This window comes from Lycorma delicatula, chromosome 7 (genome assembly GCF_047948215.1).
Source record: "Lycorma delicatula isolate Av1 chromosome 7, ASM4794821v1, whole genome shotgun sequence".
Classification (NCBI taxonomy): Eukaryota; Metazoa; Arthropoda; class Insecta; order Hemiptera; family Fulgoridae; genus Lycorma; species Lycorma delicatula.
This window is the reverse complement of record NC_134461.1, coordinates 145378792-145392985: the sequence shown is the minus strand read 5'-3', so window position 1 is coordinate 145392985 and position 14194 is coordinate 145378792. Positions and strand designations below refer to the sequence as shown.

At 29.8% G+C, this 14194-nt stretch overlaps 1 protein-coding gene across 4 annotated transcripts in view; it reads left to right on the top strand.

Moving 5' to 3' along the window:
• LOC142328420 (WD and tetratricopeptide repeats protein 1-like) overlaps positions 1–12940 on the top strand; it is a 56024-nt gene extending 43084 nt beyond the window's left edge. For 3 of the 4 annotated variants that reach the window (XM_075372140.1, XM_075372136.1, XM_075372139.1), the window contains exons 14-15: positions 1425–1617; positions 4383–4968. In XM_075372140.1, the coding sequence (XP_075228255.1) occupies positions 1425–1617; positions 4383–4568 (379 nt within the window). In that variant the 3' untranslated portion in view covers positions 4569–4968. Of the gene's footprint in view, positions 1–1424; positions 1618–4382; positions 4969–11620 lie in introns of those variants that run through there. The other variant, XM_075372137.1, reaches the window with a different exon arrangement.
• The last annotated feature ends 1254 nt before the right edge of the window (positions 12941–14194 follow it).

The window sequence follows — 14194 nt, the reverse complement described above, 5'->3', positions numbered from 1 at the left end:
ACCTTGTGGAGTCATTATTAACAGTGAGTTCTACTGTAAAGTTGTTCAAGATGTGCACAATGCTTTGTGCAAAAAACAGCCTGGTGCAATCATTAAAGACATTCTCTTTCTGCAGGACAATGCATGACATGCGCTCTACAAAATCTTGGCTGGAAGTTATTGCCACACCCCCCTGTACAGTCTCATCCTTGCACCCAGTGATTTTCACCTGCTCAGGCTCGTGAAATTGTTCATAGAAAGCCAGTATTTCAGCAGCAACGATGAGGTGAAGTAGTCACTCCTATCTTAGTTTTGATGTAACTACAAATATTTCTACACTGTGAGTATCCAGGTACAGATGATGAAATTCTGGGATAAATATAGCAGGGGATTACATGGACAAATAAAAGTATTTTTACTATCAAGTGTGTTCTACATTTATTAATTAGTAGTGGATTGATTTGAACACCCCTTATATATAAATATATATATTTTTAAATTTACTCTAATAGATCTTGCAGTTGAACCCCTTTACTATTTTTTGTCACATGTATTACAATTAATTTTCTACATACCATTTAGTTCATAATACCATACAGTTGAGTTTTATTTAAAAAAATAGGTTATTGTTTGTTATATAAGTCACTTTTATATTGATTTTTTTGTTTGTAATGTTGTAGATTTTATTGCATATTTTGAAAAATTGCACTTGTTTTAGTTTTAGTCATTAACTTGAGCTATTAATAGTAGTAATTATTACATTATTTATTTCTGTATTCTATTCTACAAGTACTTTAACGTTCCAAGTTAAGATGCCTGTTTACTGCCATTTTTATTTATATGGCTCGTTTGAATTGTTTGTTATCATAATGTTTCTGTGTTGATTTTAGGTAAATCTTGTATTTGATTCTCTTCATTATTCTTAATTACTGTTAGGTTCAGGAACTTGATTGAATTATTTATTTCTGTAAATTTTATACTGTCACTTACTTTTTTTTAGTTTCAGATGTTGTCCATATTTATTTTTATGTTCTATTTTTTATATAGCTCTGTATTTAATTTTGTCTTTGATTATGGGTCAATCATCAAGTGTTTGAGTTTAGTATATTGTCAGTTTTTAGTTTGGTTAACAACAATACACAAAAAAAATGCTATTTTTTTTTCATTTTACTGAAAGTATATGAAATTCAATGGTATGACATCCAGATTAATAGGGAAGACACAGTCAGGCCTAGAAGTGAATGAATTTATATGATCCTCTTTTGGGGTTCCAAACAGTGAAAAATTTAATTACAACTTCCTATTGTGTAGATTTGTCAGGTTTTAAACAAATTTAAAAAAAAATCATTATAGGAAATGTGTTAATAATTAGAAAAATATTATTTATAAATCTAGTAAACGCTTAATTTTATGTATTTTTTATAATTATCACTATTTTATTACAGCAATGGCCAGTACATAATGGCAGGTTCAGATGATGGTTCGATTTATTTCTGGGATCGTAGTTCTACTAATAATGTTCGTATTTTACGTGGTGATAATTCTATTGTGAATTGTCTCCAACCTCATCCTTCTTGCTGCTTACTTGCTACTAGTGGCATTGATCCCGTTGTAAGACTCTGGTCTCCACAACCTGAGGTAATAATATTATGTTTCTTTGTCTGTTATTTATCAAATTGTATATTGACAAAAATAAATAAATATTTTTGGAATTTTTATACCATTATTGTGTTTGCATTTTATTTTCTGATGTGTTTTATAAGTGTAAAATGTGAAAATACCAGAAAATATAATAAAGAGTGACGGTATTCTTAAAAAAAAAAAAGTAGTGAGTATGATATCAAGAGAAACTGCAAGTAGGGTTGTCTTCATAGTCGGCACTAAAAATTTATATTATCCATTATTTAGTTATTTTTGTTATTAATACAACTATTTGAAAACTTTTTTGTGTGATACTTTATCATAAGTTTGAACTTATGTATATTATATTGGTAAAACATTCAAACTGTAGTAATTAATAAAATATCCTAAGGTTTTATTATATTACTAGCTGCAGAGACATGCCATAGACGACACGCCCTCCATAGCTAGGCCCTCTGGGCAGGTTTTCCTGGCGAGTGGCATCTCGAAATGGGATTATTAGGTGTTCAAAATTGATTAACTCATGTGGAAAAATTTTTTTTTTTTGATGATGAAAATAAATATAACAAAAGTTAAATTAGAAATTTAAGTCTAGAAGTTGATATTAACAAATTGGGATTTTCCACTAGTGATCGGTTATAGTCTTAGTTCAGCGGTTTTTGGTTATAGTTCATTATTTTAAGAAGAAAAACAATCACACAAATAAAAAAATATATTATTAATATATATTTTGCATATATATGCATTATATTGATATATAATAATTTAACAAGTGTACACCTTACCACCGCAAGACATGTACTAACGAATCAGGATTTTCCACTAGTGATCAGTACATTCTGGTGTTAAGCTAAGGGGAACGGACACACATACAAATGCCCTTTAGTAGGGTAGGATAACGACAAAAGAAAGTTTAGTAAATTTAAATATTAAAACGTAAAAATACATAATACTTAATAACATTTCATTAATACTTGAAAATATTTTCTTGAAGTTGATTAGTTCACTGTAATATTTATTTGTTTTTCTTAATTTTTAAAGTTATAAAAAAGGAAACATATAAATTCTATAATAATTTATATATTTTATTTGTTTTGTATAACAGAACAGCTACTTAAGTCTTGATATATAGTATATTTAACATAAAACAGTTATGTACCCTGTAGCGTTTGTGTAGTGTTAACATATATACAAATAACATTACTGTATCCATAATATGATAATATCCATAACAGAGTGCATGTATAATAATTGCCAGCAGTATGTAATCTTTTTATGTTTGCAACTGCTGCCTATTCTGTTCAGTTTTGGTAAATGAACATTCAATAAGATATTAACCTATTATTGTTGTTTCTACTGACAGTTGGGTAAATAATGTGATTTGTTTTTTGCAAGCAGACACCTGTCCAAAATTTGTCATGTTTACTGTAATAATTACAGAGTATAATCCTGTGAGAAATTGGTGCTGAAAATTGAAATGTTCAGAACTCCAAATTACAGGTGCCAGAAATCTGAAGAAAGCGTTCCATAATTTGGAACTAAAACAAAATTTTTTTTGTAAAACTCATGGAATGTGTTTGTTATGAAATGCTGAAGAAGCTAGTGTGATCAATCCAAAACATAGTTACATTTGATTAGCAGGAGTGATCCTGCTTTATTTTAATCTTAATTTAAATTAAAATAGTAGATAAACTGTATGGATACTGAGTAACTACATTCTGCACAACATGGTGATTTAAAAAACATGGAATATCTAGGGGAGAACAAGCATTAAAATCTGATTATATTACAACTACTGCTGATCCTCAGTACAGATTTAGTCCTACCATTTTCTGTTCTTTCACAAGTTTCCTTTCCACCTATTGCCAGAAACATTTCTCAACAATATATTTATATCTAGCACTTTCACATCCTACTGATCTTCTTTCATCCTGTTTGTAACTTCAAAAATTTCCATTTTCTCCACTGTGGACCTTTGCTCCAATCCCCCCATTTGTCATTTGACCTGCCTCTTCTCTATATGCTATTATTGTGCATATTACATCTTACATAATAACCTTTGCATTTTCTGGTACCTTCATTTTCCTTAATGATTATTCAAACATATTATGAATAGAGAATAGTTTGATAGAAATTCACTACTTTTTACAGTTGTTTTAAAATTTTCTTATCTTTCCTTACTTTCTCTTATCTTTCCTTACTTCTAACTGCTCCCAAAGTTTCCCCCTTCAGCATGGCATTTCTTTTCCCTCTTTATCTTTTATCACTTCCCTCTTTTATTCTCTTTATCTTTTCCTCACTTTCTTCTTTTCCTTACTTATTTTAAGTCTACTTTATAACATGCTGAGCTCTGAATTGACAGTTAATATCTTCTAATTTCTCCTTGTATCATCTTATCAGCTACAAAATTAAATTATAATTTTGCATGACTTTCTCTTTCACCTGTGTACTCATACCTCCATCATGACATTGAACGTTGCTGAAGATAGGATATTTCCCTTCTTTAGTCCACTTCCTTTTACAAAGCCTTTGGTATTGTTAAATAGAGAATTAATTATATTTGTGATCTCCAGTACATTTCCTTAGTTATGTTTACGTATCACTCCTCAATACTTTCTCTATATCAATGAATAAAATAAACTTTCTATATATTCCATCTTTTTTCACCAGCTGATTGAAAAAAAAGTTGATAGTCATATAAAATTTAAAGAAAAATATCATTATTGAATGATACATAGATTTGTGTTTTTAATTTCTTTTAGGATGGGTCTGAAAATGATAGAGAAGTTAAAGATCGTGATGCTGCAGCATTATTAAATCAACGACGGATGAAAGCTGATCCTTTTGATGTAGTACTAATGAATATGGGTTATAGACCTGTGGCAAGTTTAGCTGAAGATTCTTCTGAAGATAGCCATTTACGCACGTACAATTGTCGTGCTAGTTAGTTTATGTAACAATGTATGTGTAAACATATCAAATGAAAAGAAAAGATTAGAAAACAGATTCATTCATGCCTTGTGTCACATATATATATATATATCTATAGATATATATATATATAGATGTACATATACATTAGTATATTATATATTATTAATTAATTACTATTTTATGATAGTTTTTATTATTATTTTCAGCATTAACAGTTTTGTTTTTTTTTCAGTGTATAAAGGTTGTAATAAAATAAAAAATATGTAAAAATTTATATATACACGCTATTTAGTAGTAACATATTATTCATCATTGTATATGTAATTATAACAAATATTAGTTAATTTGTACTTTTAATTATATATATTAATTATATCAAAATGAGTAGATATAGTAAAAGTAAACAACAAAACACTTTGCTCATTTTTCTTTTGTAGATTATGTTGTTTAATACTTGTGGTTAACACACTTGATTAGTTATACAATTTTATTATATTTAATAATTAAAGATTATTTAGGAACTGTTTTTAATATATTTAAACAAATAATAAATTTAACCCATTTAAATACTATGTAAAAAAGCTTAATAAAAAATGATATTTAGGTTTTATGTTTAAAATTTAATTTACAGATTTATATATTTAATTTATATTTTGTAAATGTAAATTAATATTTTTATTGGTTTACTTATATTAATATTGATCTCAGATCTCATTGGATTAATTATTTTGTAGTATATATATGTATCGGATTTTATTCTCATATTTATTGAGTAATATGCAGGTATATCTTGATTTTCATGATTAAGATTCGCAGAAAATTACTACAAAAAGTTATAAATCATTTTTCCTTTCTATACTTCTCTATAATATGTATGTTAGCCTGTTTTCAATACAGATCACAACTGGTATAAAATAATTTTTTTTAAATCCTATAAGTCAAATTATTTAATTTTTTTAAAGAAATCTTTTCCCAATTTTTTATTCTTAGATGGGAGAGATTTGATGGGTTTTTTATAGAAGGATATAAATCTAATAGAGGATTCCAGCAGAGCTATAATAAATGTTACAGTATAAATTTTCTGGCCTGTTTGGTTCTGGATTTGAATCCAAGTCAGGTTTGGTATTTTAATACTACAATTAATCTTATAATATTCTCACTTATAAATTTAATTTCAATATTCATTTTTCGTTTAGATTGTGTATCTCATCATATATTTGTACATTCTTCTGTATAAATATGTTAAGTTGAAAATTTGTTAAATACATACCTCTAAAAGTTAGTGTTTTGTACTATCAGAATGACTTATCTACAAATTGATTTTGAAAATTATTGTTACCTTTTAAACTGTGTTTGTCATTATCTCGTAGGTATCATTTCTATTTATTTTCTCAGTGCTCCACTGTTAACATCCACTTTGAACTTTATAAAGTTTAAAAGTAGACCTTTTAAGTTAAAGTAATTGTTTTTAATAATTCTATAGAGTAGTTTCAGTAATGAATTATACACTTTAGCTCAGAAGTTGTTGAAAAATATTACCTGTTTTAACTTTTAGTGTGTCTAAACTTGTCTCAAAGTTCATGTACATAAAATTATTAGTATACTGTTCCTGCATTTTAAATTAGCTTGTATGTTTTGTTGGATTCAGATATGATTTTTCTCTTCAGATCATTCTTTTAACTTTATAACTACATAACACTTTATTAAAAAATTGAATATAATTTTTTATGGAATGTTGTGTAACATAGTTCACTCCATTAGAATTACTGTTTCATATTTATTTATTCTGTTATGTAAGATCTAAATTTAACCGCCCCACCTAATCCAGGTGAAAGTAAAAAATATTTCACTAAGCTACTATAGGTGCTTTTCTGTATACTCTTCCACTCTTTGTTTTTCAATGTAATTTTCATTATCTTCCCCGCACTATCATAATAATGTGAGTACGATGATCTAATATCTGAAACAATAAGAACACATAAACTGTTATTCGACAAACAACAGTTTGTTTTTTAGTTTCTTATCTTATCTCTACACTTTCTTGTCACATTCTTGTCATTGACTTGCTTTAATATGGAGAGTTACCTTCCACAATATTTTTAAGTATATGAACATACAAGAGAAAAAATTCATGTGTTGGGATTTTTCAAAATGCAGGTTTTTTACCGAAAAGTAAATTATTTGCAAATAACCTTGAAATGAGATTGAATAGTTTTGAAAATCATGAACGCTGACAATATAAAAAAAACATGATTGTTGTGCAGTTGTGCCCAAATACATGGCTTCAAGGTTTTAAACTGGGTATGAATAAAATAGTTATTCATAGATTCATGAAGTTTTGAAATGACAGTTGTATTTTCTGTGAATGAGAGCTACAAATAAATACTATTGTTCACTGGAAAAATTATTTAAGAAAAGTATGTTCAGCTAAATTGTTGTCAGAAAATGTGTGAAGTGGTGAAGGATTAGCAGTGGAAATAGATAAATTTGTTTGTAAGAAGGATGTCCAATGTAGGAAGGCTAATGAAAGAGCAATGGGTTTTTGGAGGAATTTGCCAGGTAATTCATGAGTGTTTTCTGTTTTCTGTGAACGACAGAAAAGCAGACACTCTATTGTAAATAATTGTGAAACACATAGCCCCAGGATCCATAATCATGTCCGATAAGTGGGTGGTTATGATTGTAACTTAACCAAAGTTACAGTCATAGTACAGACAATTACTTTCAGAATTTCATCGATCCTCTTTAACAGGAGTACATACAATCAAAAGAATGGGGGGAGGAGGATTAGCAAAGAACAAAATGAAACGTAAATGTGGTACAACAAGTTTACTTGACAGCCTCTTGTAAATTCATGTGATGGCAAAAGGTCCAGAAATATATAAAACCCATTTCAAGCACTACTGAAAGACATTGCTGCTTTTTGGTCAGTTTAATAAGTTGTCTTATTTAGTTTGTGTAATATTTTATATAATTTTTTTTTTGTCTTCAGTCAATTTCTTCAGTCTTCAGTCATTTGACTGGTTTGGTGCAGTTGTCCAAGATTCCCTATCTAGTGCTATTCATTCCATTTTGGTATACCCCCTACATCCTATATCCCTAACAATCTGTTTTACATAATCCAAACATTGCCTGCCTGCACAATTTTTTCCTTCTACCTGACTATAATATTAAAGTGATTATTCCAGGATGCCTTAATATGTGGCCCGTAAGTCTCTCTCTTCTTTTAACTATATTTTTCCAAATTCTTCTTTCTTCATTGATTTGCCGCAAAACCTCTTCATTTGTCACTTTATCCACCCATCTGATTTTTAACATTCTCCTATAGCACCACATTTCAAAAGCTTCTAATCTTTTCTTCTCAGATACTCCGATTGACCAAGTTTCACTTCCATATAAAGCGACACTCCAAACATACACTTTCAAAAATCTTTTCCTGAAATTTAAATTAATTTTTGATGTAAACAAATTATATTTCTGACTGAAAGCTTGTTTCGCCTGTGCTATTCAGCATTTTATATCACTCCTGCTTCGTCCATTTTTAGTAATTCTACTTCCCAAATAACAAAATTCTTCTACCTCCATAATCCTTTCTCTTCCTATTTTCACATTCAGTGGTCCTCTTCATTATTTCTACTACATTTCATTACTTTCCTTTTATTCTTGTTTATTTTCATGCGGTAATTCTTGCATAGGACTTCATCCATGCCATTCATTGTTTCTTCTAAATCCTTTTTACTGTCAGCTAGAATTATTATATCATCAGCAAATTGTAGCATCTTTATCTTTTCACCTTGTACTGTTACTCTGGATCTAAATTGTTCTTTAACATCATTAACTGCTAGTTCTACGTAAAGATTAAAAAGTAATGGGAATAGGGAACATCCTTGTCCGACTCCCTTTCTTATTACGGCTTCTTTCTTATGTTCTTCAATTATTACTGTTGCTGTTTTGTTCCTGTAAATGTTAGCAATCATTCTTCTATCTCTGTACTTTAACCCTAATTTTTTTAAAATGCTCAACATTTTATTCCAGTCTACGTTATCGAATACCTTTTCTAGGTCTATAAATGCCAAGTATGTTGGTTTGTTTTTTTTTTAATCTTCCGTCTATTATTAATCTGAGGCCTAAAGTTGCTTCCCTTGTCCCTATACTTTTCCTGAAACCAAATTGGTCTTCTCCTAACACTTCCTCCACTCTCCTCTCAATTCTTCTTACAGAATTCTAATTAAGATTTTTGATACATGGCTAGTAAAGCCAATTGTTCTGTATTCTTCACATTTATTTGCTCCTGCTTTCTTTGGGATCACGACTATAACATTCTTTTTGAAGTCTGATGGAACTTCCTCTTTTTCATAAATATTACACACCGGTTTGTGCAATCTAGCATTTGCTTCCTCACCTCCAATGCGCAGTAATTCTACAGGTATTCTGTCTATTCCAGGAGTCTTTCTGCCATTCAAATCTTTTAATGCTCTCTTAAATGCAGATCTCAGTATTGTTTCTCCCCTTTCATCCTCTTTGACTTCCTCTATAACATCATTTTCTAATTCATTTCCTCCGTATAACTCTTCAATATATTCCACCCACCTATTGACTTTGCCTTTCATGTTATAAATCGGTGTACCATTTTCCTTAACTTTCCTGTATGCTCTGTCTATTTTATCAATGTTCATTTCTCTTTCCACTTCTGAACACTTTTCTTTAATCCACTCTTCTTTCATTAGTTTGCACTTCCTGTTTATAGTATTTCTTATTTGTCTATAGTTTCTTTTACTTTCTTCATCACTAGCATTCTTATATTTTCTACTTTCATCCATCAGCTGCAACATATCGTCTGAAATCCAAGGTTTTCTACCAGTTCTCATTGTTCCGCCTAAGTTGGCTTCTGCTGATTTTAAAATTTCCTTTTTAGCATTGTCCCATTCTTCTTCTACATTTTCTACTTTATCTTTTTTACTCAGACCTCTTGCGATGTCCTCCTCAAAAATCTTCTTTACCTCTTCTTTATCAAGCTTCTTTAAATTTTTTTCCACCGATTCATCTGACACCTTTTCTTCCGATTTTTAAACCCCAATCTAAATTTCATTATCACTAAATTTTGGTCGCTATCAATATCTCCTCCAGGGTAAGTTTTGCAGTCGACGAGTTGATTTCTAAATCTTTGCTTAACCATGATATAATCTATCTGATATCTTGCAGTATCGCCTGGCTTTTTCCATGTGTATGTTTTTCTATTATGATTTTTTATTTATGATTTTTATTCTTCTATTATAAGTTTCAAAATCATGGCAATTACTAAATTATACTTCGTGCAAAACTTTATAAGTTTGTCCCTTCTTTCATTCCTTTTGCCAGCCTGTATTCATCAACTATTTCCTTCCTTGCCTTTTCCAGTGCTTGCATTCCAATCTCTAACTATTATTAAATTTTCATCTCCTTTTATGTGTTTAATTGCTTCATCAGTTTCTTCGTGTACACACTCTACCTCATCATTATCATCATGGGTGCTTGTAGGCATATAGACATTAACAATCATTGTCGGTTTAGGTTTTGATTTTATCCTTATGCATTTTACAATACTCTACTGTCTTCCCTATCTTCTTGTTCATTACGAAACCTACTCCTGCCTGCCAATTATTTGAAGCTGAGTTACTTATTCTAAAATCACCTGACCCAAAAGTCCTTTTCCTCTTCTTACTGAACCTCGCTAATTCCTACTACATCTGCATTAATCTTATCCATTTTCCTCTTTTTACTTTTCTAACCTACCAATCTTTTTTAGACTTCTAACATTCCACGCTCCAACTCGTAGAATGTTATTTTTTTAATTTTCTGGTGACCCCTTCCTTAATAGTCCCCACCCGGAGATCTGAATGGGGGACTAGTTTACCTTCGAAATATTTTACCAAGGAAGGCGCCTCCATCATTGTTATATGAAAATGCAGAGAGCTACATTTTCTTGGAAAAAAAGCAGCTGTAGTTTTCCATTGCTTTCAGTTACACAGTACTCAGAGGATTCAGTAATGTTGATATGGCCGTTTAAGTCATTCTGACCTACGCCCGTAACAACTACTGAAAGAGCTGCTGCCCTCTTTCAGGAAACATTCCTTAGTGTGGCTCTCAACAGATACCTCTCCGATATGGTTGCAGCTTTGGTTCAGCTACTCTGTATCTCTGAGCACTCGAGCTCCCTCACCAACGGCAAGGTCTCATGATTCGTAGAGGGAGATATTTTGTATAAAGTAATATATAAATCACATTATATAATTACTTTATATTTTATATAATGTAACATAAATAGTTTTTGTTCATACTTCTATCAATAATCGCATTACATTTGTGTAAATTTAATAAATCAAAATTATTACCTATATATCGGGAGGGGGTGATATTGTAAATCAGATTAGAAGGTTGGGGGAGGATAAAATGAGGAAAATAACCCTTGGGGGGAGGATTACATGGAAAATAACCTTACTATCTATGCTACCATATGAAAACAAGGTACCACCTGTTAACTCCTAAGGTATTTTAATTTTTATTTATTGCTTTGAAATTTAGTCAAAATTATTAAATTAATGTAATTATATTAATTACTTATGAAGTAATATATTTTAGTTGATTTTATTAACATAAAAGTTTTATCAGATTTTTTGCTTAAAAAAAAAACATTAAAAATATGTGAAAACTTTGAATAATTGGCAACTACAGATTTCAAAAAAGTAGTGTTTATTGAGGGATTTTGTTTTAATGGAATTATAAGAGGGTATAAAATCATAAAGAAGTATTTAAATTATGGGAGGTAGAGGGTTAAAAGGAAGGTGGCTCAGTTTTTAACAACATATATTTATTATTCCTGATGAATATCAGATAATGATTTTTATAGGAACATACAATTTAAATATATATACAAAAAAATAATGAAGTTAATGAAAAGTATGTATATTTTAATAATTGGAATGTAATATGTACTTATGTATTTATATGGAGTATTATTCAAAATGTGATTTGTATACAACAATATTTGGAATAAGTAACCATCATTAATTCTGGTAAATTTTGTCAGATTTTTTGACCAGGTTTTTCCACTGCTGCAGATCGCAGGTGTTTGACAATATGCTCATAGGTAATGAAAAATTTCTTGTCAAGAATATTTCTCTGTCTTGAGGGAAGCAAGTAACAGGAGTTTGAGTTTGTTGGTATCAAAAGAAATAAACGATAGTTTAAACCGAAAATGTAAAGCAGCTGAAAAAGTTAAGCCATAGTTACTACTCAGAGAGAACATTAGTTAGAGGGAACTATGTAACAATTTTTGGAACCAATAATTTTCACATTTTATGTGTAGGTGTCTACTATTGAAAATGACTGATTCCTTAGTATATATTACTTCATTTTTATCATTTCATTGTTTATTAAAATTAAGAATATTATAAAAAGTATTATTTTTTCTTAATAATACAAAAGTACTAAAATAAATTTTTTCTTGTAGAATTTTTATTTTTTCTTTCCTTTCATTTTCATACAAAGTCTCTTAAGAAAATAACCGAACATTTATATTGATGCGCCAACAGAGACATTTAGTGATGTGTGGTTGGTTGGTAGCATTGTGTTCTGCATAACCTCCTGTGTAACCACATATTCTTGGATTGTTGATATCTTGTTTAATTTTCACGTTATTGTTTGAGTGCTAAGTGTTAGTGATTTTTGGGAGCAACAATACGAATTTTGCATGAAACTGGAGAAAATTTTCACAAAAACATTTCAACTTGTGAAATAATATTACTGAGATGATGCTATGGGTTGTACGCAGTGTTACAAATTATTTTCATGATTTAAAAGTGATTGTCAGTCAATTGAAGATGACCCTCAACCAGGAAGGCCTTTGACTTCAATTGATGACACCTGCATTCAGAAAATCGACAATCTGTACGTATAAATTGCTGATTGACTGTTGGAGAACTTGCAGAAGAGTTTAGCATCTCGATTGGATCATGCCCATGACATTTTTACTGAAAAATTGAACATGCATCCCAGTTGCAGCAAAGTTTGTTCCTCGTTTGATTACCAAACAGAGTAGATGTTTGTTGGCAACTTCTTGTTCAAGAAGTTGCCAAAGTTAACTGGAGATAAAAGCTGGGTTTATAGCTATGACATCAAGACAAAAGTTCAATCATCAAAATGGATTGTCAAATTTTCTCCATATTCTAAGAAAGCACGTCAGTCTTCATTCAATGTCAAAGTGATGCTCTCTGTTTTTTTTTTCTCTGCAGATGATTGCTAAGTTTGTAGCCATGCGTTGTTGTTCAGCTGTAAGTGTGTAGAAAATCACTTATATACTCTTTGTCTGAACTCCATTGTAAAGAATATGGGTACGTTGAAATATTAATAATAATAAAGTTAATGAAATAATAATAATAATAATAAGTAAATCAGTTTACTCATTAATAAATAATAAATCAATAAACATTATTCGTTTTAGACAAAAAGTAAGAGTTGTAAAAAAATGTGATTCTGTACTCTTCTATAAATTAAAGAACTAGGAATTTTCACAGAAACAATTTTTCTCAATCCATTTGAGATGCTTTTTGCCACTGATATTTTAGTATTCTTATACTGTCTGTATGGTAATTATTGAAATTGTTACCTTTTTTTTAATTTTGTATTCTCACAGTATTACATTAATAAATTTACAAATACCTTTATAGTGTGAAACATGGCATTTTACCATACATAAATTATAAAAACAATCTTTTAAAATTTATCTGAATGCACACTGTTCTGCATTATTCAACTGATACTGAAAACTAAAATTTATGTATTCTGCATATAAATCATAAAAATGTGTTTCAGTTAATATGAAAAATTTATATTTAAAAAAAAATTACACTAAAAAATAAATTGGGGGGAAAAAATTGTATTTAGATAAGTAGTATATTAATGATTTGAGCTTTATTTTATTTATTTAATTTAAAATATATTCAAAAGATATTTTTTGGCTGAATGGTTCTGTTTTAAAAAATAAATTTATCCCTATTTCATACAATACATGTTCTTAAATTGTTTACAACATTCAAACCTTCTGTTTTTTTTTTATCTGACTGCTTTAACAGTACCCTCTCAGTAGAGCAAATCTCTGTAACAGGGTCTGTTGATAATACAAGAAACTTATTCTTTCCTTACTTTTACCTCTATCTTCATTGACTGATGCAATGATCTTTTTTAATTTAATGTTTTATCAGAATCAGCTTCCTCTTTGTGTCCATGTGAGGTTAATCAGATATTTCCTGTTAACAAAATTGTTCTTAGCTGATTTATTATACGAGGGTAAGTCAATTATTATCTGCAATGTAGTTATAAATTTTATTGCAATACAAATAGGAAACTTACATGTACATCATTTTTCAACATAGTCCCCTTGCATTTCAATGCACTTTGTCCATCGTTGCACAAACTTCCTGATGCCCTCATAAAAGAAGGTTTTCGGTTGAGCTGCGAGCCAGGCATGCACCGCTTCTTTCGCTGTTTTGTTAGAGGTAAATCGACGGGCCCTTAATGCCTCTGAGTGGACCAAACAAGTGGTAGTCAGAAGGGTCAAGATCAGGACTACACGGAGGACGAGCCACTACTTCAAAATTGAGTT